Source organism: Parasteatoda tepidariorum, chromosome X1 (assembly GCF_043381705.1).
Source record: "Parasteatoda tepidariorum isolate YZ-2023 chromosome X1, CAS_Ptep_4.0, whole genome shotgun sequence".
NCBI lineage: Eukaryota > Metazoa > Arthropoda > Arachnida > Araneae > Theridiidae > Parasteatoda > Parasteatoda tepidariorum.
In genome coordinates this window covers 2,481,510-2,508,401 of record NC_092214.1, presented here as the reverse complement: position 1 = coordinate 2,508,401, position 26,892 = coordinate 2,481,510, and the positions used below count along the sequence as shown (strand labels likewise).

Here is a 26,892-nt window from a genome sequence, read left to right as displayed (position 1 = left end):
TAAAATTATATTTAAAAGATGTCTTTTTCAAGCATCGAAGGGGAAAGAAATGTTCTTAATTTTTCGATTCTTATTTGAGAAGAATGAAAAATAAAGAATATTGAAGTAAAAAATTTCTTTTCTGCAGAAATGTTAGAAAGATTTTTTTCCCACCACAATTATACTCAAGAGATACCTTATTCACTCATCAGAGGGGAAGAAATGCTCGTGATTTTTTTTAATTTCCTTTTAGGAAAAATAAAAAATTTTGGTTTTCTTTTCTTTCACTGATTTTACGATTTTTAATTATTATTTTTCTATGTGATGATGATTTAGGAAATGCGAAAAAAGAAATAATTAGTGTGTTTTCCTCTTACAAAATGTGAGAATATCGCCCATGATATTAGAATAAAAAAATATTACATATTCATTATTCAAAAAAAAAATACATAAAATTCTATTATATCCAAATAGGCTTTTCTTTGTAAATACAACGTTTCTGTTACTTTAAATTTAATTAATAACATGTATATTAGTTATTACTAAAAGTTCTTGCAGAAAAATATTAGTGCTAGAGAAGATTGTAGCAGAAAGCCCAAAAAAATTCTGCCAGAGGGCTCATAGAGTATCATTCGAGGCAAAGGGCAGAATATATTAATGAAAGAACCAATATATTAATAAAAAGACACGCTTTCTTCTCCTTGCCTGTAGCCATCTCACACACATCCCTTCTTGTCTCTCTAAAATGCTTTACTCACCGTGCATGATCTAATTCTAGGAGATAAAAGAACGACTTTTTGTTTTAAAACATCGAACTGAAAAATTGTTCATATCAACTATAGTGATGCTGAAAAATTAAGCACTTTTAAGAACCTTGTACCAAAACTAAGTACTTTTAGGGGCCCTTATTTTCCAAGATAAAAATTAAGCAGTTTTTAAGGACTTTTAAGGACCGTGGGAACCCTGTTAGATGTTTTGTTTTAATAACACTCATAACCAAAAATATAGGTTTACAAAAATAAGTTGAAGAAAAAGGCAATAAAATCTTAATTGTTTTTGCATTAAAGATGGAGATATACTTTTCTGAATTTTATCCATAATATATGTTTATTGAACTGAATTGTGATTTTAATCTCATATTTGAAGATAGTTCAATACTAAGTTCTCGTTCTGTGATAGTAAGACAGTTATTCTGGTTTTCAACAAATGGATTTATTATCTACAAATCCTTGCACATACATACATCATTCTCTTCTGGAAGTTAATATTGATCTAAAGCCAAATCATTAAAATGTTCCCCAAAATTATGCTTATAATCATATCAAAGTCTTTAAGCATTTATAAAATTGCAGAAAGAAGAAAATATTTCAAAGTTGTCTTCTTGTATAAATTTGCATCAAACTTTCATTTTTAGTTGAAGGCATCACTCTTATTATATAAATTGAAAACAGTATTATTTTTACTTGGAAGGCTTAGATTTAGTTCATTTTTTAATCACTTAATTAAGATCACTTTCTAAGTTTTAAGATGAAAATATAATCTATAATATCTTCTTGCTATAGAATCAAAATAATTGTCAGTCTCAGTTAAATACATTTTGTTTTCAGACAGTGTTCTTTTTAATTCAACACAAAATTTCTTTTGCCAGGCTTCTTACTGTCCTAGCCGAAAATGCCCCAAGATACGAATTCAGTGTATGAGTCATTCCATGGCAGTGATGTGATTCAGTTTGCAAGCATGTATCGGTTCCTTAAATTTTCCACTACAATTAATTTTATATTTTGGCAGAAGTTTGCATCAATCTATTCGGTAGTGCATTTTCACCATTTCCCTTAGAGGTTGAACATTCTATTTTCTGTCATCATCAATTTTTTTTATCATTTTTTTTCCTTCCAATGGCAATACAAGTGAAAAACACATGAATCAATTAGTTAGATAAAAGCTAGAGAAAAGAATGGAAGCCCCTATCACATTATTTGATGAAGTGTCTTTGCTGAATGTTGTAGATGACTGTTGAAGAAAAAAAAGCAGAGAAGAAAAATGCAAATCAAAGTTGAAAGGAATGAGCTTGGAAATACTTGTGGTCAGTCTGTCTTGGTGATTAATGTAATAACGAGAATAAATAAATCACTTCGCAAGAGGTGAGGAGGATGAGGGGTGGGCCTTGGTGAAGGTTGACATAGTTAACTTGACACTTGAGAGAATTTCTCTTTTGTTGGTAGCAGGTATAGATTATTTATAGAAAGAATTCCTCTTGCCACTAAGTCTAATTAGGCTGTCTGCTGCTATGGAAAAAAGAAATAGTGTATTTCAAAGAGGGAAGCTTCTCTCTCCTCTGATTCCCTTTTTGTCGCTGACCGGAGCAAAAAACCTGTTTTAAATACTGACCCAACTCTCCTACTAGAAATAGTTTAACTTCATAACCATAGTCACCACCACTGCTCAGGTGAATGGCAAGTGGCAAGGGAAGTTTTTTCCATAGACAGACCAGGGTAGTATGCTAAAATTATCTATTTTGAAGGTCAAGTTTATTCACTAGTTGACTTATGCTATTAGCTTTATTTATTATATTATTAGATTTGTAGATTGATACTATTTTGGAGTTTTATAATATGTTTCAACAATTATTCTAGTAAATATTTTTGTTTTAATTAAAAATGAAGAGATAACTAAGTTTAGTGGATTATTTTTCTAAAAAATCTTGAACAGATTGTGAATTGGTTGAAAGAAAAATAAGACAATACAGAAGAAACTTTAATGTTAACCAAGAAAATGAAACTAATCTTGCTAAATGCTAGAGCAAGAACAGTTTCAATATTTTCCCTAAAAATATGAGAAATTAATAGTCACTAAAGGTAAATTTGGATGTGATTACTGTCGCAAATTTGATATCACAAAACTCCAAGGAATTCATATTTCCAAAAATGGAAAACTTGCAGGAAAAGTTTGTAAATGTTCGGGAAATTTGAAAAAGAACTACCAAGCAAAAAATAATGAATAAACACTTTCATTAAAAATATCACATCCTAACAGTCAAAAATTAATCCGATATGCCAATTTGTTAACAAAATGAATGAAAAATGCTTCATATAAAATATTTAATACTGCATACAGTTTGATGAAACATTGCTGTCAATTCTCAAACATCGAAGATAAAATTGAGCTTCAAATAAAAAATGGACTGAATATAGGGATTGGTCTTCCTTGAAGCAAAATAGCAAGAAAATTTGTGTATATTATTTTCAACAAAATAAAAATGAAATATTTGATAAAATAACAGAGAAGAAATTAAAAAATAACGTTTTAATTGAAAAGGCTTTAACTGTCTCTAGCAAGCCAGTTTTAGTGAAAGAAAAATCTAGAAATCCACCTTTCATCCTTGCCAGCTTAGCTGAAATGCAAAAGCAAGATTTTGAATCAATTTTTGAAATTTTATCATATACTTTAAACAGCATAGGATTTGAAAACACTTACATAAAATAAAACTAATTGCATTTTGTTCTGATAGAGCGGAGCCAATGTAATGTTGGGGGAATGTTGGTCAATGCTCGAATTTTGAGTTGTTTTCCGAATGTTATAGCCTGGCATTGTTTAAATCCTTGCCTTTAGCTTTTTTCAGATGATTCAATAAAAGAAATCAGAGAAGTCAATCATTTAAAAATATTATTGATACAATGTATAAAATTTTTCATCAATCAAACCAAATTTCAAAATCTCAGAGCAGCTTGGAAATGAAATAAATAAAATTGAATGTGTTTTGGGGCCACGTTGGACTGCATGCAGTTTAAGATCAACAACTGCAGTTTGGTGTGCTTATCCATCTCTGTATTTGCTCTTCGAATTAACTAAAAAATTTCAGGCATGCAGAAACACTTAGAAAATGATAACTTTGAAAAATATCTGGCCCCTTATGATCGATATTTTGACAGAAAACTATTTTGTCCAAAGCATTATAAGAGAGAAATTTGGATTCGATTTAAGCAGAAAATTTAATTCAACAAACATTTAAAGCTTTTGAAATGCTCAATATTAATGATGGAGATTACGAGAAAACTTTTAATTCTAAAAAAATTTAATGTATCCATTCTAGTGAGAGCACAAAATTTAAGTGTTTGGCATGGGAAAAGTTAATAGATAGCACAATTCAAAATCCTGAAATCAGATTAATGAAAACCAGTAAATCATTAATGCGCGATAACAAGTTTGATCAGAATCTGCTAGGTTTCATAGAATATTTGGAAACGAAATACTGGAAAATCAGAGATATCGTTGTTCCTGGGAGAAATGAGGAAGATCAACTGTTTTTGACATTTTTAAGCATTGGATAAACAACAATTACTATAGGGATTATACTGAAATTTTTTTTAAACAATCCTATAACTCATATGTAATACCTAAGAGTATTCAGAAGGCAAAGAATATTTAAAGAATTGTCGCTATAAGTTCTGCTGAACCTGAAAGAAGCCTTATGAATTCCATTTGTACACAGGCAAGAAACAGATGAACAGCAAAAATGTTTAAAATATAATTATGATTTCTTTAATGGGGATTACCTCTGAATGACTGGGATCCAAAGTCATTGGTTATGAAATGGCTACAGCGTATGCACAGAGCTGATGATACTCGAGTGAAAAACAAAAAAGTGGAAGAATCAAGTGAAAATCAAAGAGCCATTAGGAAATATTTAAAAAATAAGCAATTTAAAACTAAAATAAAGTCTTTTCCTGAAGTCCATCTTTATTCAAAACTAAAATAACGATGTCCTAATTTATGTTCCTGTTATGTTCGATAATAACTACTTTTTCTTCTGAAAAAATACCAAAAATATTTTGAGACTACCGTTTCTTAAATGATTTGAATCCCATCACTGTTCCATAAGGATTTTTTTTAATGCAATTTCTTAAGTAAATAGTCAAATGTTTTAATGTAGTTTTAATCTTAAAAAAAGAATTTCATATTAATGTCATTTTCATGTAATTTTCATAAGTGTACATGATTCCTTAATATTTAAGACTAATGATTTTTTTTAAAATTTTTAAAATATATTATTTATAACAATCAAAGCAAGTGTAATGGAGTTGAAAACACATTTAAAAAAATTTTAATCAGCAAATTGAAAAAGAAAAATTTTTTCACATTTATTTTTATAAAATTCAAGCTTTTGCTTAACGCTTTGCAATACTTTTTAAAATGTTAAAAGTCATTGTGATATTGCAGTGAATTTGTTTCTATTGTGAGTGTTTGAGAAATTGTGAATACGTTCGTCAGTAGTTCATCATATGTACGCAACAGGGGGAAACCAAGCAATGTTTCGACAAGATAGTTCATAAAAAAAACTACTTTGATTTTTTTCATGTATGCTTATTTTGCCAAATCCATTTCCAACTAAATGAGGAGTACATTTTGAGTAATAACTCAAGTCGAATGAGGCTTTTTATATTTTCACTGACATCACCTTTTCCATATGATACAGCAAAATATTTTCTTCTTCTTTTTGCTTAAAATTAATTTTCTTGTGAATTTGCATTTAGGCTTCGCTCAAGGTAAATCACTCCACAATAACTTTGATTTTTGTCATATTTTAAGTAACCATTTTCTAAAACATTAATCGTATAGTAATTTAATGTAGGAAAATATATCTTTATATTTGGCTTGAATAGTTTGGTAAATTACTTATGTTTTGTTCAAACTTTGATAAGGAAACACTGCTACTGTGAGTAACAGAACTGTATTTCTATTTTAGACAGAACATAGCAAAATATATTTGAATTGTTCCTAATTATGAACTGTTTAAAGTTTGTGTAGAACTCTTTTAATGTTAACCTGTTTTTTCACTGGTGTTCTACTTTTTAACATTTTGTCATGCTCATGGCTATGCTTTAAATTATTATTTATCTTTCCCAAACTATATGCATACGCAGATATGCAGTTGCAAGAAAAGGTTTGAGTAGGAATTAATTATTCTATCATGCACCACTATGTTATGTGTGTCCCTTTTTATTTATTTATTTCAAACGTTAAATTTGTTTTCCGTCACGTTCATACTATATCAATTTCTACCTTTGATTCATTGGTTTCTTCTTTGATATCTTTTATCATGCCACTTGCATTTAATACAAGCCATACATTCTATTTTTATGATCACAGTTGAGGTAGAAGTCAATTACAACAAGCACATACTATTTATGTCAGAATCTTGACTTCATTACCAAAAAAAGGGACTCCATAAAATTTTTACAATTTTTCCTGCCCTACCTCAAAAATGAACAAGAATTTTTGCATTTTGTCTCAAATAGAAAAATGCAACAGCAGTTAGTTATCCATACATCCTAAAGCTGGCCAAAATTCAATATTGAGCATTAACTTTTCTTATATATTTATACCAGGAAACGAATTCCTACTTCCTTTGTTTAAGTGTAAAAAAACTAAGGTCAGATATTTTTGAAACAAACCTAAGAAACTATAAGAAAAATAGTTTATCAGAAAATAGTTATTCAGAAAAATAGTAAAAAGGGTTTTAAGAACTTAAAAATAAGATTAACATAAAATATTTTGAATACCTTCATAACTCAAGGGAATACTTTCCATATCACAAGTATCAGGCATATCTATGCAAAGAATAAAAGTATATTACAATAAATAGATAGCATTTTTAAGGTAAAAAGTTTTACATATTGCTTAGCATGCATAATTTAGAAACCAACTTTATGTCACAAATCAGGTAAGAAATAATTTTAATTACATTGAAAAATTTTTAATAAAAGTTATGCATTATTAAATGTTATGAACATCAAAATGCTTCATAAAAATATTCATTTCCATAGGTTATTAAACAGTAAAACTGCAAATAGGTTACAATATTACATTGATTCGAAGGGCCCAGTTTAAAGACTTCAAATTATTAGCCAGTATATTAGCCAAAGGCAAACCTAAACAATTTATGATGAATTTTTTTCTTATAGAAAACTTCAAATCAAAATACAAATTTACTATAAATTGAAATATTTTATAAAATGCAAATTAAAATCAAGAGTGATTTTACAGTTGAAAAAGAGTAAGTGAGCAATGAATGGGACAAAGAATGAAAAATGTAGATGTTTTATAGTCTTTGAGGAAAAGATATAAGAATAGGTTGAGGTTAATTTGTGAGAATTCTTAGACTAGAGCAGTAACATAGGATAAACCTGAAGCAGCATTTCATTAGAAGAGGACTATCATTTAAATAAATATATTGCATTTTTAATAAAAGAATTTGTACTGTCTCTCTTATTTCTTACTGTTGCAATTGTAATCATTCAGGAAAAAAGAGATTGCAGTAGAAGATAAGTTATTTGAATAATTTAATTCTGCTTTATTCTGTTTTAATCGTTTTTTATACTACTAGCACCGATTTTTTTATCAACATTTTTGCATGGTTTATCACATTTATATGCAGTCAAGTGCTGGTGGTTTTACTATATCTATCATTGAAAAGTCTAAAAAGTCACTCAGTCCAACTTGTAAGTAATTTAGAAATTAATCTTTAACAAAAATGATCGTTGTAAAATGTAAGAAAAAATAATATTTTTAGAATATGCATATATTATAATTGATAGTTTTATATTATCTTAATAATTGAGCATTCATTTAATTATTATTTTATTAATTATTATTATCTAATGTAAAAATTGAAAATTTGCATTTGCTAATATTTTCTTACATTTTCATGTTCATAAATTTTTACAACATAATTTATTAATTGGATTTGGATAAGAATTTCAAAATTACTTCAGAGAATAATAATTTTCCTTTTAATTATTGTAATTATAATTTTTTAATTCAATCCGTTTTAAAGAAGTTAATTTAATTCGGTCGATATTGAAGCCCGCATAAATAGGCCTATGCGGTCAAATTAAGGATTTTTTTTGTTCCTGAAAAATGTAGATGGCAGCACTTTATTGGATAATTTTTTAATCATTGAATGTTTTGATTTTCTTTTTAAGCTTTTCGATAGGGGTCGGTCGGTACTATATTTTTCAATTTCAGTTGAAATTTCAAAAATCTGGCAATTTACATTTTATTTGGTTATTCTAACTGTAACTTTATATTTTGTATCTGTAGACTTGTACTTGTAAAAAGTTTTCTGTGGCAATTTTTAGATTTATAATTTTGCATAGCTAAGTTAGTACATTTTTTGAAAAATGTAAATGAAAAAAAAATGTTATAGCATTATATTCTTTAATATAAGAATAATTCAATAATTTTTATAAGCTTTTTCTTGATTGATAATAAATATATAGCTAACTGGAATTTTTAAATTTAAATTTTTATTTTTCAAATAGTAATATGTTTATTTATCAAATTAGTTGCTTTAATTCATAATAGAGGGGTGATTGTGAGCCCAAGTCAAAATTCCGGAAAATTTCTTGAGTAAACAAAAAGAAAAAGTCTAAGTCGAAAAATTAAGTCGAAAAGAATAAGTCGAAAAATTAGAAAAAAATTTAAACAAGGTTTCTTCCTTTTTCTCAATATTTCTTAGTTTACTTAAAACATATTTAAAATTTTACTCATGCCTATGATGCCCTTGAGAAGTAATTGAAATTTACAAATATGTCTTTCTTTCTTGAGTTTATAATTATAATAAATATATACTGATAAAAAATGAATATTAATAGATGGATAATAATTATAAAGATGAATAATATCTTGAATATAAGCTTATAAAGTATCTGGCTCTCCATTACAAACAAATAAAATAAACTGTGCTTTTAAGTTCCACCGGAATAAAAAGTTTATTTTTGAAAATTTTTGTAATCAATGATTTTTTGAAATGTCTGAACCTTAGATCTCCGGAAACTTCCAGATCACGGCTAGCGAAAAATCCGGATTTTTTCAAGAGCACAATACGCCCTGATAATAACTCAAAATATAAACTTTACTCTCTAAATTATAAATGTATTTTGACTTTCCAGATTAAATTATTAATTTAAACTTAATTTTCATAAATGATCTTAAAATTTTGAAATGTTTACATTAGTTTATTTAGATTTCATATTTTAATTCAGCCTCAAAACAGATACCTATTCAATGAATTAAAATTTATTTCCAATAAAATGAATGCTAATACAAATTTTAAAAAATTTTTTTTTCTTAAATGCAATTCTTCGTTGTTGGAAATGGAGAAAAAAAACTGCAAAACCAACAGATGATCACAAATATTCCCTTTATCTTTTTATTCTATCTCTTAGCTTTAAGTTATCAAAACAAGTTCCTGGCCCAATTAATTACTAGAAGAAGCTAGTCACATCCTGGCATCATTTCCGTATTGGTTCTATCCCTGGGCAGAAGACTTGCACCCATGCCAGTGATGTAAATTTTAATGTTAATAGCTCAGTTGTGTCTTATTCCTGAAAATCAATTATCATACAAAGCACTAATAATAACTATTAGACTTAGAAATAAAAAGTATTTTTGGACCATTAGAATATCAGTTTTTTTTTTTTTTTTTTGTAGAAATAGACTTCTAGGTACCTTAAATTCAAATTTATTTATTTTCTGACTTTCTGGCTATTTTAATTTCCGTTACATTTTCAGATCGATAAAATTTTCTTAATTTGCCTTTTTAAGGCCACCCTGTATATCTACTATTAGAAAAATTTAATACTGAAGTGATTATACTAACCACGAGATAAAGATCTATCGATATATGCAGAAATGCGATCTGCCCTTGCACAAAGTCTTCTCTTTTTTAATGATTTGCCTGAAAGAGATTATACATAAGATACATATTTACTTATTTCAAATTTAAAATGAAAAGATTAAAAATTCTCTACTGAAAGTGTACAATGCACAGATAGCTGAACACCTTGAATAACTTTTGATTAAATTATAGGGTTTTCACATACTAAGACTCAAGGATATTACCTTGAAATTGCTAATGAATTAGTGTAAATGATATTTTAAGTTACAAAATCAAATACAAAAAGCACTTTCTCTAAATACTGCATAACTCAGAGTATAAGTCGGCCCATTGTATAAGGGTGTGTCAGACCTCTGAAAAAATCAAAGATAAAAATTTCTAAAATAAAAAAACATAATAAAAATTATTATCTCTACAAAGGTTTTCAGGATAAAAAGTTTTTTTAAGTTGAAAGTTATTGTGTATGCTAGAGAAAATAAAACTACATTACTGCAAGGAAATTTAGCATCAGTGAAAAGCTTGTGAGAGATTAGAAGAAAAACAAAGACAAATGAAGATTTAAGAGATATTTAATTTTGTAGCTTTGTGATATGTTTTAAAGGTTTACATGGCGTTACATTTTTTGAAATACTCTTGAATAAATTATACAAACTTTTCTTATTTTTAACTTTTTTTCTGAACATAATTTAAAGTATTGTTTCTAAAAACATTTTTATATGTAAAGAAAATGTGAGAGAAAGTGCAAAATTAATTGTATATAAGTATATTAATGTCTTTATTCTTGACTTTTAAAATATAGGGAGAAGTCACAATCTGGAAAATCTGGAACAACAATTTAGGCAAGAAAGCAATCAAAAATGTAGATGTTTTGAAGTTAATTTCCTTTTTTGCAAATTGCACTACGTCTTGAGAACTTTTTGAGAGTTAAATGATAAAATACAAAAAGACAGTACAAATATGAATTTTAAATGACAAAATTTGAAAGCTTCCGAGTTGGCCACCACGACAGTATTGCTGCAAGTACTTCCCAACTTGAATAATTGGAATGTAAAGTTTTGAGTTCAACAACATGGATAGAAACTTGCTTTCGTCTTTATTGCAGACAAGGGTAAACTACATTCCTTCATCGATTAAAATAAATATGGTGTTAACTATAAAGAGAATCAATAGCGTTTTGTGTGAAAATTGCCCTAATGATATAAAACCAAAAGAAAGGAAACAGCACTAAGCACTGTTGGTGCAGAGGTATACATAAAGCTTTTATTATCAGATGAAAAAAGCTTACCATGAAAAAATGAAAATAGTGCTAGAAACCTATAAATAAATAAAAATATTCACTAGTATAGAGCCTGTTGGTTGCGACAGCTGAGGTAGCATGAAAAGCGAGGTAGAAGGATCGAGTATTGGATCGAAGACCGAAGATAGGAGGACGAACTGAAATAGTTCCTGCACGGATGAATACTGGCGGAGGAGCATCAACCGGCGGCCAAGGCAGGGAGTGAAAAGGGGTTGTTGTACAGCGTCTGAGACTTCGTCCCGATATCCCGTTTCTACCAGGTGACGCCCACCTGCAGTTTACAATCAAAGGTTTAAGTTTTAATTGTTCTTTTAATAACAACTTTTAATGTTTTTTAAACGAATAACTTGTTAATTGGAGTTTTTGAAGTTTCTTGATGGTTTGTTATCTTTCACTATTAAAGAGGATGTTTCATTGCCATATTGTTTCTTTTGAAAGTCTTACATTCCCATCACCGAAACTTATACAATTGGTGACCTGTGAACGAATACGTATATTTCTGTTTCTGCAAACTGTATTTGAGAAATTCTCCTAGTTGAAGGATCACGGAGAAATGCTGGTATGTTTCAAGTTTTAAAATTTTTGGCAAGCCGTGAGTACAAATTACTTCTATTGTTAGACTTATAAATTTTGGATTAATGCCAAAAATGCCCGAATCTACGGAAACTGCTGATCAACAAATTGCTCGTGTCACTGTAAAGCCACCACCTTTTTGGAGAGCTAATCCAGAATTGTGGTTCAGACAAATTGAAAGTCAGTTCACTCTTGCTGGAGTAACTACAGAGTCAACGAAATTTCACCATGTAATTTCTGCTCTACAACCGGAGGAACTGGCGATTATCAGTGATATTGTTACCTGTCCACCTGTGGATAAGCATTTCACCGCACTTAAAAAAAGATTGTGCGCTCAGTATGCTAAATCTGAAGCTCAACGCTTAAGGGATTTAATTTCGGGGATGCAACTTGGCGACCGCCGTCCTTCAAGACTGCTTCTGGAAATGCGGAATAAAGCCGGCATGAGAATTAACGACGAACTTCTTAAATCTTTATTTTTGCAGAGGTTGCCTACTAATGTTCAGCAGATTTTGGCGATTTCCAACGATAACCTGGACAAGCTGGCAGAGATGGCGGATGGTATCATGGCTACAACAACTAACGCACAGTCAGTCAGCGTGGTTGCTGGTTCAGCGGATCAGACGGATTTACGGTCTTTATTGACAGAGATCACTGCTCGTGTCTCACGGTTGGAAGCCCGTACAAGTGACCGGTCAAGAAGTACTAGTCAGAAACGCTCTACTAGCCGAAGTCGACAGTCTGCAAGTTCACAGTATTGCTGGTATCATAAAATATTCAAACAACGAGCGACAAAATGCAGACCTCCATGTTCATTCTTACCGGAAAACTGCTGAGGCCGTCATCCAGTCAAAAGGGTGACGGCGAAGTGATGATTCAGCGACTTTATCTGACGGACAAGTCTACATCCTCACGTTATCTCATCGATACGGGAGCTGACATATCTGTGATACCTCGTGCTGCCTATGCATCTAGCGACCAGTCTTCTCAGATGAAATTGTTCACCGCAAATGGTTCGACGATTCCAAAGTTTGGCCAACGCCTGTTGAAATTAGACCTCGGACTCAGAGGAGAGTTCAGCTGGCCTTTTATCATCGCTGCCGTGCCTCATTCAATTATCGGAGCTGACTTCTTACGCAATTTTGGGTAATTAGTAGACGTCAAAAATGCTGCAGTAATTGATCCTTTGACCAAGTTGCAAACAAGAGGTACCCGGTATGCTGGGAATGCTTCAATGGTAAAGGTAATTTTAGAGAACTCTAAATTCCACAATTTGTTCTCAGAATTTCCTGCTCTGATTAGGTCAGGTGTCACGCCAAGAAAAGTTAAGCATGGAGTAGAACATTGGATGCACACAAAAGGACCTCCTGTTTTTTCGAAACCTCGACGTTTATCGCCAGATAAGTTGAAGGCTGCAAAACAAGAGTTTGAATTTCTGGTAGCATCAGGGGTTTGTCAGCCTTCCAAAAGCTGTTGGGCAAGTCCGTTGCACATGGTGCTAAAAAAGACTGGCGACCATGTGGTGATTTTCGTCGTCTCAATGGTGTGACCGTGCCAGATAGGTACCCTGTTCCCCACATGCAAGACTGTTTTCAGGTTTTGGAAGGTAAAAGGATATTTTCTACCTTGGACCTGGAAAAAGCGTATTATCAGATCCCGGTGCGTAGCAAAGACGTGCCAAAGACTGCGGTAACAACCCCGTTTGGATTGTTCGAGTTTTTGTATATGCCGTTTGGATTATCAAATGCTGCCGCAACTTTCCAACGCTTCATTCATCAAGTCTTAGATGAGTTTGAATTTTGTGTACCTTATTTTGATGACGTATTAGTAGCTTTGAAGAACGAAGAAGAACATTTAATGCATTTAAAAAGAGTTTTTCAACGTTTTGCTCAATATGGGGTAACACTCAACATAAGCAAATGTGTCCTGGGACAGTCTTCAGTAGAATTCCTAGGGCACTGTGTAACGGAAAAGGGTATTACTCCACTTCCTGATAAAGTTTCTGCAATTGCTGATTTTCCTCAACCAGTTACAATTAGAGAGCTGCGTCGATTTCTTGCAGTCTTGAATTTTTATAGAAGATTCATACCGAGAGCTGCCCACACTCAAGCAATTTTGAAGGAATATTTAAAAGGTGCTAAGAAAAATGATAAAAGCGCGATCGAGTGGTCGGAGGAAGCAGTTGCTGCCTTTGTGAAGAGCGAGAAAGAATTGGCAAATTCAACAACGCTGTACCATCCTGTCATGAATGCACAGTTGGCGATGGTGGTAGGCGCTTCAGATACTGCGATGGGTGCTGCTTTGCATCAGTGGATCGAGAAAGAGTGGCAACCGCTTGGTTTTTATTCAAAGAAGCTTGCACCATCTCAAAAAAAGTATAGTGCTTACGACAGAGAGCTCTTGGCTGTGTACATGGCAGTCAAATACTTTCGTCATATGGTAGAGGGTCGGCCGTTTACTATCTACACTGACCACAAGCCGCTTATATATGCCTTTAAACAAAAGGAAGATAAGTGTTCGCCAAGACAATGGCGTCATTTGGATTTTATTGGCCAATTCACTACGGATATTCAGCACGTGAAGGGAATAGATAATGTGGTTGCAGATGAGCTGTCCCGAGTAAACATTGCTACCATAGAAACACCTTCCCACGTCAATTTTCAAGAAATGGCTGACAACCAAAAAGGTGACCAGGAACTAGCCGAAATTTTAGCTCAAACCGGTAACTCATCTTTAGTACTTCAACCATTCGTAATAAGTGATCCTGGTGTGGAACTGTTTTGTGATGTATCTACCAAACGGATTCGACCATTCGTACCGAAAGTGGACAGAAAAAACGTCTTTTCCAAACTGCATTCTATTTCACATCCAGGTATTAAGGCTACTATAAGGTTGGTGGAAGAGCGATATGTTTGGCCTGGTATAAAGAAAGATGTTAGGACATGGGCTCAGCAATGCTTAGCTTGCCAACGTTCTAAGGTGACACGTCACACGCAGAGCAAGCTTGGTACATTTGTTCCACCAAATTCCAGGTTCCAGCACGTGCACATCGACATCGTAGGTCCCTTGCCGCCATCAGAAGGTTTTCGCTATTGTCTAACTTGCGTCAACTGTTTTCCCAAGTGGCCAGAAGTTTACCCGCTCGTAGATATAATAGCCAAATCGGTTGCTGAGATTTTCTATGCTGGATGAATTGCTAGATTTGGAATACCTCTATGCATCACAACAGACCAGGGAACACAGTTCGAAGCCTCACTGTTCGATGCCCTGACTAAGTTCCTGGGTTCGGCTCGTCATCGAACAAGCCCTTATCATCCCGCAGGAAATGGTCAAGTGGAAAGATTTCACAGACAGATGAAGGGAGCGATTAGAGCCTACAATACAAGTCAGTGGACCAGAGTTTTACCTACGATTCTTTTAGGTTTTAGAGCTGCATGGAAGGAAGACTTGCAAGCAACGACAGCGGAAATGGTTTCTGGAGCTCCGATACGACTGCCTGGAGAATTTTTATGTCCGTCTACTGGTACAGCGGATCCCGCAAACCTTGTTGGAAAGCTCAAAGAGACCATGCAGGAGTTGCTGCCAGTAAAGTCCAGACATCAGGGTCATAGAGCAGTTTTTGTAAGTAAAGACCTTTCATCGTGCAGTCATGTATTCCTGAGGACCGATGTCCTGAAAAAAGGCCTGCAGCCACCATACGAGGGTCTATTTCAAGTGCTGAGTCGAGGGGAGAAGGTTTTTAGGATTCTTATTCATGGGCGGGAAATTACGGTAAATGTGGATTATCTAAAACCAGCATATGTATCCCGAGGTGAACAGGACATATTTCCTAAAAGCGAATCAACAGTTATGAGCGAATCTACAGAGGAATCTACTATCCCAGACCCTAGTGACATGCCAAAAGAGGTTAAGACACGACCAGGCCGTCGAGTTAAGTTTCAGGGAAAGTATCAGCAATGTGCTGGAAAAGTCTCACTAGCGCTGGGAGGGGGCTACTGTAGAGGCTGTTGGTTGCGACAGCTGAGGTAGCATGAAAACCGAGGTAGAAGGATCGAGTATTGGATCGAAGTCCGAAGGTAGGAGGACGAACCGAAATAGTTCCTGCGCGGATGAATCCCGGTGGAGGAGCATCAACCGGCGGCCAAGGCAGGGAGTGAAAAGGGGTTGTTGTACAGTGTTTGAGACTTCGTCCTGATATCCCGTTTCTACCAGGTGACGCCCACCTGCTGTATGAGATATTTACAATCAAAAGTTTAAGTTTTAATTGTTCTTTTAATAACAACTTTTAATGTTTTTTTAACGAATAACTTGTTAATTGGAGTTTGTGAAGTTTCTTGATGGTTTGTTAACTTTTACTATTAAAGAGGATGTTTCATTGCCATATTGTTTCATTTGAAAGTCTTACATTCCCATCACCGAAACTTATACATCTAGAAAAGTGAAAAATCAGAAAATTGATGCTAGCACAAAAATCAAAAGCATAGGACTTGAAATTGCTTAAAATCTTGCTTAGGACTTGAAATTTCATTAAGAGAATTAGTTTATTACACTGTTCATGGAACAAAAAGAAAAAAATGGGCAAAAATTGGGGAATTTAAAAAACACATAGAAAAAAAACAACTTGAAGAAATTTTGAAAATTCCCTGATAAGAATTTTAACATTTATGATGACATTAGACACAAAAGATATCTAGAATTACAAAAAAAAAAGAAAAAAGAATGACTCTACAGAGAAAAATGAAGCCTTCTGTATCTAAACACGAAATAAAAATAACATGAATAAAGTGTTCTACATTTCCAAGAAGACAAATCATATAGAAAAAACTAGCTATTTCATTAATAAATTTAACATTTCTAAAGAAAGGAGAAAATAAAATCTTCAAAAACAGAAACAAGTTCTCAAATGCTGATTAGACTAGTAGTGATCTTCAAATTCAAACATACTCTAAAAACTTTATTTCAATTGTGAAAATGAAAATCACTATCGTTGGTATAAAAGCTCGGGGTGGGTCTTCCACAGAACATTTCTTCTAGCTGTTCTCTGTCACCTGAACTTGTCAGTTCAAAATCTTAATTGCTTTAAAATCTGTGTTAATGAAGCTAAGCCATTGCAAGTTTTGGTTGTCTTCTAGCTTACCAATCAGCTCAAGTCAGAAAAGTTGGGCTAGTTTTGTCTAAAAGATAAATATGCCCTGCAAATCTAATTTTCTTCAACTTTTAATAACTTATTAAATTAGTATAGAAACTATAAAAACACCTACAGCTGACTAAGAACAGTCAGAATATTCTATTAAAATTGATTAAAAAAATATGGATTCTTGATTCTGGCACTACTTCTCATATGATGAAAGATAAATATTATTTAAAAAAATTAAACAGATTAATTCACTTAGGTAAATATTCCACAAATAATGTTAAATGTTCAACAAAAAAATCTAAAAGTATTTTAACTATTAATGATATATTAGTGATGAAAATATTTTAACTATTAGTGATATAATATTTCTATCAAATTTATGAAATAATTCAGGTTCTTCATCTAAACTAATTGATAAAAGCCATAAATTAAAATTAAGAGTAGAACAACATTTTTATTTTAAGTAATGATAATATTGTTTTTAAAGCTATAAAAATAAATGACCATTTTGAAATTATAAAAGAACCTTTAATGATATAATTTTAGCTAATTCAATTAAATGCATTTGAGTAAAAAGTTTGGATATTCATGATATACTGTAATATAAGTCTCAAATTCCAAATATTATTGGTATAAATGCTAGAAATTTCAAATTGTGAATTACTAATAAAGTCAATAATAGAGTCTTTACTTAATAATAAAGTCAAAGGTAAGTAAAAAAAATAAGTGGAATTTCAATACAAATTATAACAGGTAAAACACTTTATCTAGTGCTGAATAAAAAAACTTAAATGCTATTCTGAGTTAAAATGCTGTAATAACAAACCTTATTTAAAAGTAAAGTTTGATGCAAGTTAAAAAAAAATACAAATAGAGGAGAGATTGGCATGAGGCTAGAGTAGACATCTTGAATAATTTTCATTTATTGGTCAAATTTCCCCTGTGAGATTTGAGAGATCGTTGATTCGTAACATTGATGAATACTTCCATCAGAAGTTGCATAATCACACAGTAAATACCTTGTAAAAAGAAGGTTTAATTTTAAAGAAAACTTAAAGGTTTAATAAAATACTTTGTAACAGAAGGTACTAGTTTGAAAAGAAGGTTAAGGTGCAAAAGTAACTTTCAAATTTTCCCTTTACTTTTTTATTAACATATTTTCATTTATTAACATTAACATTTTCAGAATTTTCACATAATATATGATATTACTGTTTCTTTTTAACCAATTTTAATATTAACTTGCTCTGTTTAGTTTCAACTAACCAGCATTAAGCATAAACAAACACATGTCATCGAGGTGCTAGTGTTCGCACATGATGGTGGGCATTGACATTGGGCACCATTCAACAATTGAAGAAATATTAATTGGTTACAAATGTAATACTTTTGATGTTATTTATCTTTTAAATTAGCATGATTTTGTAGAACTATATAACGTTACAAAATAGTGCTTACAATCTCAAGTAAAAAATTTAGCACAAAACTTTATTAAACCACTTTTAAAAAAATTTAAGAAAGTTGAAAGTTTTTTAAAAGAATATAATATAGATGAATTAAAGAAAATAAAGTCCTTAATATTAATATTTTATGTTGAATAATTTATCAATATTTAATGTTTTATTTTTTGTCACACATTAAATTGAAACAAAACATCAGCAAATGAAACCATTTTCTGTTCAGTGAGTTGTTTACATTGCTCCAGGGAGGGAAATATTGCTAAGTCATGCACTTTGTGTGTTGTTCATTTAAACCATTTCATCATTAAATTAAAGCAGAAACTAGTAGAACTACAAGAACTGCATTTTCATACACACTTTAATCAAAATGAAAAATTGCTTTCAGATGTATTGATTTGTGTTTAAAATACTTTTCGTATAATAGCAAAATTCTCTATTATGAATTAGTATTTTAATTAAAGTATGCCAATATTTACCTTAGATTAATATTAATTTCATTTTAGCTTTAGATATACCTTTCTTAATTGTAATAAAGGACTAAATGACTACTTAATAAGTTAACAAGATTGCCCACTCTAGCCCTGTGTAGTAGGGCAAGTATGGATAAATCACCTGTTTAAAAAAATTCTTATGGCATATTAAACAACTTGATAATTCCTAAATATATTAAAAAATATTTCATTAGTTAAAAACTATATTAAATTTGCTTTTCTGACAAATTTGTAAAAATATCCATGCTAGCTCCCCTCTCCCCTATAGCTTTAACTTAAACCATAATTGTAGATAAAACTTTTTATCTACTTTGTAATGAGAAAGACAGGCTTATGGATAATTTTACCAGGTTGCGTAGCCAGATTTTTCATCAAAGAATAAGCACTTTTTAAGCATTCAAAAAATATTTTTAATCACTTTCAAAAAACAAAAATCATAACTAGGATCTGTGCAGTAACAAAATTTTTTTTCTATGGTTTAAGTTCTTAATTTATAAACATAAAATCACTAAAACTCAAAAACATTTTCAAAAACTTTACATAATCATGATAAAATAACTAATTTCTGATAAATATTGCAGAGAAAATTATAAAAAACATGAATTTTTTGTAATTTAGAACGACAATCGATATGGCAAAGAAAAATTCTCTTCTTAAAAGATAAAAAAATTAAGCACTTATTACAAACACCAAATAAAAAAGCACTTTTAAGGGCTTTTGAAAAACGTAAATCAAAAATAAGCATTTTTAAGCACTTTTTAAAAATGCTACGCACCCTGTTTACATTTAGGACTGCCACCAAGCTTCTTCTTGCATTTCTTTTTTTTCACAGGTCCACCTATGTATAAAGAAAGTTTTTAGTAATATATATGTTTAGTATATGATTTATTAACTCAGTGGTATTAATAAAACTTGATTATGTTATTTTAATTGTTTTTTTATATATTTAATTAAGTATTGCAATATTGTATAACATAAAATATTGAAAAGCTAGTTATTTTAATTTTTTAAAAATTTCATACAAAAAATTTCCCTGATTTTTTTCTACATTTTAGTTTTAACTTGTTTAAAAGAGATACAAAAAAATAGCTTGAAAATTAATACTAATACTTAAACTGGATTGCAATTATAAATTTTTTAAATATGTCATATTTCTTTTCTAACAAAAAAAGAGTTCGGTTCCCAAAACTTATTTCTTACGGGGAAGTTTTCTGGAAGTGGTAGAAACTTGCCATCCTTGATGGTAAATAATGTGAGCAAATTTAGAATTACATCAACCTCTCTCAAATGCTTAAAATTTAATAGACATCCCATGTTCTGTAGTTTCTAAAATTAGCAAAACAATGCAATTATTAACAGAGTTCAAGTTTCTCAAAGTTTACTTTTAAATGCTTCTTAAATTCATTATGTTTGCTGCAATCAAAAGTATAAATAGGAATGAAGTGTTTTCTACATTTTATTTTTTTCAGTTTAATTTTAGAATTATTTTCTGCCAGTGTAAACAAATTTGTATTGTATAAATACAGCACGTTTATGTTTATTATTGTCAAATTACATTTTTTATATTATATAAAAAACTGTTAAAGAAAAAAATATTAAATGAACTAAAAATATTTTTAAAGTATATTTTCTTAATTATTGAATGTTACAATAAGTCAATAAGAATATTGTTAAATTTAGAGATCCATCATGTTAAAATAAACAATAAAAAAGTAATTTATTCTTCATTTTTCAAACAGTTTGTACTGTAACATACCTTTACTATTTAATATGTTTTATTTATGCACATTTTTCTTTTTCATTTGTTTTCATTTATCTAAGAATTTTAAATATTTTGAATTAAAAAAAAATTTATTGCCTTGAATATCTCACTCTCATTCATATTAAAATATGTTTTGATTCAATAAATGAAAAACAAAAGTATATTTCAGAACAATTAATTAATATTAATACAATAATTTGTATACTTTAAAATAAGAACATTAATATAAATAGTTCTGAATCACATTTCCTTATATACTAACAATTACAGAGGTTAAATAACTTTTACATACATGCAATACTAAAAAATTTTTTGATATTAAATGGTTATTTGCGTGGTAAGTGAAGTAGCAATAAATACTAGAAATCTTTAGTTATTATAGTATTTTTTATCATGTTCACTTAATTAGGAACAAAAGTGAATATCTCTGTAATTTTTATTAAAATATTAATCATTAGTTAAAACAATTTCTTTGAAATACTTATAATACTATAAAATTTTAAATAAATCAAAAAAAAAAAAAAACTGGGTTAAACCATGAAAAAAAAACTTTTTTTTGGATAAAAAAAAAATTTTTATCAAAAAAAAGGATAAAAAAATTTTTTTTATTATCCTGAATCTTATTTATTTCCAGAGTGAGAAAAACTGCACATTTCACCATATCTAATCCTTTCCTATTAATTTCTCTCATAGCATAAAGAATAAAAATTTAAATTAGATGTTTGGTGTAGTGTGATGCAATACTAGACCAAACTGTCTAAATTATACTATTACTTTGATTCGGTGCTTAAAATATTTGAAAAATCTGAGTCAGCTGTATGAAAGCATGGCCAGTAGACAAAGATAGACTTAAAAAACAAAAGAAGCCCCTTAAAAAAAGAAGACTCCTGTTCTACTAATTGTATTTTCATACATTACATAGAAAATATCATTATTAGAAATGCTAACAAGAGGTATTAATGTAGTTAAACACAAAAATTTAATTCCTCATAAGTATATATATTAACAATATGCAACTTTCGTGTGCTTATTCAAAGTGAAATCCACCAATGGCTCTTGACGTAATATCGCAGATTTTCATGAAAAGTTTTTGATGAAAAATGGCTAATTTTTTTTAGAATTTTTGAATCAAAACTATAGTTAGAGGGTCATTTTGAAATTTGACTTAAATTAAGAAAATGACATAACTACAGATGGTGGTAAATATTTTAAAAATGTCTATATCTTTTCTTTTATTTATGAGCCAATTATTTTAATTTTTCTTTCATTAGAAAAAAAAATCAACACTAAGCTACTGAAATGTTGAAAATATAAGGATAATTTTTTAATCATGTAACTTTTCAAAGAAATTTTCTGCAAATTTCAAGAATTTAATATTGGGAAGTAACAACTTTCACAACCTCAGTTTCTTTTTTCTCAAAATGTTAAATATACTTTTTAACAAAAAAAAATCAAGAGGGTATTTTTTTTTTCATAAAAAAGTCGTTTTCTGATAAGATATGTATATAAAGCCTTTCTGAGCCTTTTAAAGATTTTTATATATATATATATATATATATATAACAACTGGGTTTTTTTTGTTTTTGGATATTAAAAAAAAGTGATTTTTAGCTAAAATAGTCAAAGATTTTTCAATAGCACAAAGACAAAGTTTCTTGACCTTAAATTTTTTTTTCTCATAATGTAAAATGCTATATTTTTCAATATAGAAAAAAAAACTAAGAAGGTGTTTTTTTTATTGAGATTGGAGAACTTCGTTATTTCACCTACATTTTTTTTTAAGTATTTGGACTAAAAATCACTTTTTATTATTTTAAGGACCAAAACCAAAAACTTTTTTAACTTCTTTCTTGCTGAAAAGTATAACATTTAATATTATATATGTAAAAATGACAACAAGAAACTTTGTTTTCGTGCTATAAAAATTTTTAATTTTGGCTAATAAAAAAAACACTTTTTATCCTTTTTAAGACAAAAAATACTTCCTAATTTTTTAGAGTGAAAAATACAACATTTCAAGTTGCAAAAAAAAGAAAAGAAAAACAATTGAAGTCAAGAAAGTTTTTGTGCTATAAGAAATTAAGCAACAAGAAATTAAGACTAAGAAACAGTTTTCATATTTTCACTGACCAAAAAAAAAAAAAACCCTTTTGATATTTTTCAAATTGAAAAAGATGACATTAAACAACAGAAGAAAAAAAATTGAGGTCAATAAACTGTCTTGTTATTATAAGGAAATCTTTATGTATTTTGGCAAAAAACCATTTTTTGTTTTTTTAATGACAAAAACAGAAAATCCCCATTTTATTTTTATATGGAAAAATATAGTCAATATTATAAAGAAAAAACTCTTAAGGCTACGAAATATTGTTTTTGTGCTAAAAAAAAATCTTGAAGAATTTTTGTTGAAAATCATTTTTTATTTATTTAGACAAAAAACATTCACTTGATTTTCATATGCTTAACAGTAACATAACATAGTATTTAACATAATGAGGAAAAAATTAGGTGGTGCAAGTTACTTCTTATTAAGAAATTCTTAAAATTTGAAGATAAAAAAACTAATAAATTTTTTAAAAAAATTATTACATTTTGATAGTGTAATTGCATAGTGTTGTGTCGACCTTTCTTTTATAATGATACCAAAATTAAGAAAATTAGCTTATAAATAAGAAAGATATGGATACTTTCAACAAAAGAGCCACCATCTAGAGTTACACAATTTCCTTAAATTGAGTCAAATTTCAAAATGGCCTAACATTAGTTTTAGTTCAATATTTTGAAAAAATTATTTTAGTTGTTTTTCTACAAAAATTGTCATGAAAATCTGCGACATGACCACACTGAGACTTATTTTTATTTGGGTCAATTTCACTTAGAATGAGCTAGTTTACACTGGTGAAATAAATTAAGAGAATTTGCATATTTTATCGAATTTCATGAAAAGAACTGAACTGAATGCTAAACTACTGCTTCTAGATAAAAATGCAAATCTTGCACATCTTAGTACAGACATAATCGTACACATGTGTGTAGGCGTAACCAGTAAAGAAACAGGCTATATAAGTGAGCGTAAATTAAGCCGCATTTCATTCGCTAGCACACCTTGGCGAACTTTTTGGTATTATTTTGCAGCAATAGGTTAAATTTATATTGTAACAGTAAAAATGAGTAACCACCTACGTTTACATGATGGATTGAGGTGGCAAATTGTGGGAAGGCTAGAAACAGGTCAATCTCAGGTCCAGACTTGTAGAGAGTTCAATTTAAAGCCCAGCATCGTGTGTAACTTATTGAAACAGTTTCAGGATAACGGATTCAAGGAAAGGAAGCCTGAGCAAGATCGACCAAGAAACACTACAGCAGAGAAGATTGCCATGTGTCCATTACAGCAAAGCGTAACAGAAGGGCTGCAGTTTCTCAACTCTCTTGTGACTTGTATGCAGCCACAGGAGCCCGTGTATCAAGGGCGACTGTTTTCAAACGACTTCATCAGAAAGGGTTGTTTGCAAGAATACTTCCTGTTAGCGTCACGCTCACTTCTACAAACAGGAGAGTCCACTCAGCATAGTGCATAGAGATTGGAGTATGGATCAATGGGCGACGGTTCTCTTCACTGATCAGTCCCGGTTCAGCCTAAACACAGATTCTCACTGTACATTCATATGGAGAGAGCCAGGGACCCACTACCTACCCTTCAATGTCCGCGACATCGACCATTATGGCGGAGCAGATTTAAAAGTCTCATGTTGGATAAGTCTCTGGGCAAGTCTCATGTTGGATAGCCGCACACCTCTCCATGTCTTTGAATGAGGATATGTGACTGGTGTGAGGTATAGCGATGAGGTCTTGGAGCCCTATGTTTGCTTTTTCAGGGGTGTAGTTGGCCGAGTTCATTTTAATGGACGATAATGCACGGCCACATAGAGCTCACCTGGTCAACGAATTTCTAGAAAGGGAGGATAGTCGCTTGATGGATTGGCCAGAAAGATCTCCAGGCCTCAACCCTATAGAGCATATCTGGGATGCTCTGGGGAGGGCAATTGCAACTTGTTACCCCCTCCGAGAACCATCCAGGGAATGAAAACAGTCTTGCGGAACGAGTGGGACCAATTGCTACATGAAATGATAAACTGCCTTATTTCAAGTATGAAATCATGCTGCAAAGCCTGTATACCTGTAAGAGGAGACCATACCCCCTATTAACCCATTTTTTTGTTTATTCTGCAACCGCTGTTTCATGCATTTGGACTCCAATGAGTATTACGCACGATCACAATTGTGTATTACAATTGTTGAATGGTTATTTGTTTTGGATTGCATCAATGTATGTACATATCAAATTTAATTACAATCGATCCAGTAGTTCTAGAGATAATCGACCAAGTCTGCAAATTCTCTTAATTTCTTACACCAGTGTATTTCCAGTCAAAAATAGCAAACAACAGTTTTCAAAATATGACAAAAATAATAAAACCTAGAAAAATTAAAATCTTCACAACAAATTGCAAATATCGAGACTTTTAAACATAATTATAGAACTTGTTTATTATTAGGAAATTAAATTTATATAGTGAACAGAATCAACACAGTTAACTCATTATTTTGATTCTTGTTCACCAAACAATACTCTTTTTCAAATGATAAATAAGATTATTTAATGTGGAAAAAATATTTTCAATATTAGAAATAAGTATACTTTTAAAATTTTATAGCAGTAGCGCATATTAAGGAAATATCTAGACGTAAGGAAAAAAAACTATCTGAAATTGAATTCAATAATATGCAACATTAAAAACAAAAGAAAAACTAACCTTCTTCTAAAAATATATTCCTAGTAGTTGTCAAAACATTCTGATTAGCTTCTAAAACAATTCTGAAATTTAAAAAAAATGTGAAATTTTATAAAAGCAAGAGATAAGCAAAACTTTAAATACCATATTGACTAATTAAAAAAAATCACTTCAACAAGCAAAATATAAGTTTTCATTATGGAACAATAGGAACAATAAATCTAGCAAAAATTATATTTCTTACAAAACATTTGAGGGGTTAATGCCGGCACCCCCTGGATACTCTTCATTGACTAACTAAATGGCAGGCAGTTTAAATTGATGCTTCAAGTTAAACCTTATGATACAGCATTATCTGTTGCACCAGTTAACAAGGGGTGCGTTCAGGAATCAGGCAGAGTTTCTTGTTCGAAAAGTAAACTACAGTCTCCAGTAGCACATGGTATGCCTTTGGGTGAGCCCAGTGCTAATATTGCTGCTTTGCAGCTTATTGCTAGTAATGCTGGCAAGGAGAGGTCCAAAGGCACAAGTCCTGCTTCCGTTGGAGTTTCGGCCAGAGACAATCAGGGGACAGTATGCCTGGCACCGCGGGACTATCTAAGAGACAGAGAAAGAAACTGAAGAAAAAGTGGAAGACGCTAAGAGAAGTGATGGAGCTAAGAGGCCTTCAGATGCAACGCCCGACCCCCCGTGTGCTGACCCAACTTGGTAGGAAACCCAGGGAGAATGTTGCTCTTGGGAGGAGGGCCCAATATGGGGAGGTGGTCCCTCTTAGTGTTTTCATACTCAGATCATTAAAATTAGATATAAGAACAATATCATCGGCAAAATCCAGGTCTTCTAAAGTGGTGTCAAATTTTCATTGTATGTGATTTTGAATTGTTTGCCTCATGATTCAATTGATGACAATTATAAATAGGAATTCCACAAGGACACAGCCTTGTCTTACTCCTTTTTGAACATTAAATGATCTAGTCAGTGTGCCATCAACTTCTGCACTGGCTTTACTGCTGTCAAAAATACTCTTTATGATGTTTAAAATTTTTTCAGGGATAATTCCTTAAGATCATCCACAGCATACCCTTATTGAGAGAGTCAAATGTCTTAGACTCAGAGGTTGGGCAGCTCCAAAAAGCAGGTCACATCGACCAGAGGTCTATTGAACCAAAACCCTAAATCAGGATTAACAAGAAAACCTTATGGCTAAAATGAAATTCAGAAAACACCTAGCAGGAAGTCAAATGCCTTACTGAAATCAATAAAAGTTAAGTATAAGGAAGAATTCATTTCCAGACTTTGTTCAATTATGTTTCTGAGTACAAAAATCTGTCGTGTTGAGTACAAAAATCTGTTGTGCTGCTCCGACAGCTATCAATCTTACAAACGGAAAATATAGTGAGTCAGACGAAGAGGCTCTTGGTGAATTATTTGAAGCTCACTTCCCTGGATTTCATCCTGTAGAGAATGACTATGTTTTCAAAAGTCCTACAGCTACTTACAGTGAAAATGACTGGGAGGCCCCCAAGATGGTGATCTCCTACGAAAAGTAATATGCTCTATTAAATATTTAAGCCCTATAAGTCACCAGGTATGGATGATATCATACTTGTAATGCTTACTAAGGAGATTGACATACTATACTCTATTCTATGTAGGATCTTTTGAACCTGTATAGCCTTTGGGTATAAACCTCATTCTTGGAGGAATACCAGGGTAATTTT

General features: G+C 30.9%; 1 protein-coding gene across 17 annotated transcripts in view; it reads right to left on the bottom strand.

Moving 5' to 3' along the window:
- The window catches only part of LOC107451625 (telomerase protein component 1), a 275,001-nt gene that overhangs the window by 229,947 nt on the left and 18,162 nt on the right, over nt 1-26,892 (bottom strand). For 14 of the 17 annotated variants that reach the window (XM_021147098.3, XM_043040343.2, XM_021147105.3 and 11 more), the window contains 4 exons: nt 25,193-25,254; nt 19,392-19,454; nt 9,641-9,718; nt 6,540-6,587 (listed from right to left, as the gene is read on the bottom strand). In XM_021147098.3, the coding sequence (XP_021002757.2) occupies nt 6,540-6,587; nt 9,641-9,718; nt 19,392-19,454; nt 25,193-25,254 (251 nt within the window). The remainder of the gene's footprint in view (nt 1-6,539; nt 6,588-9,640; nt 9,719-19,391; nt 19,455-25,192; nt 25,255-26,892) is intronic. The other 3 variants (XM_021147108.3, XM_021147109.3, XM_043040344.2) reach the window with 1 other exon arrangement.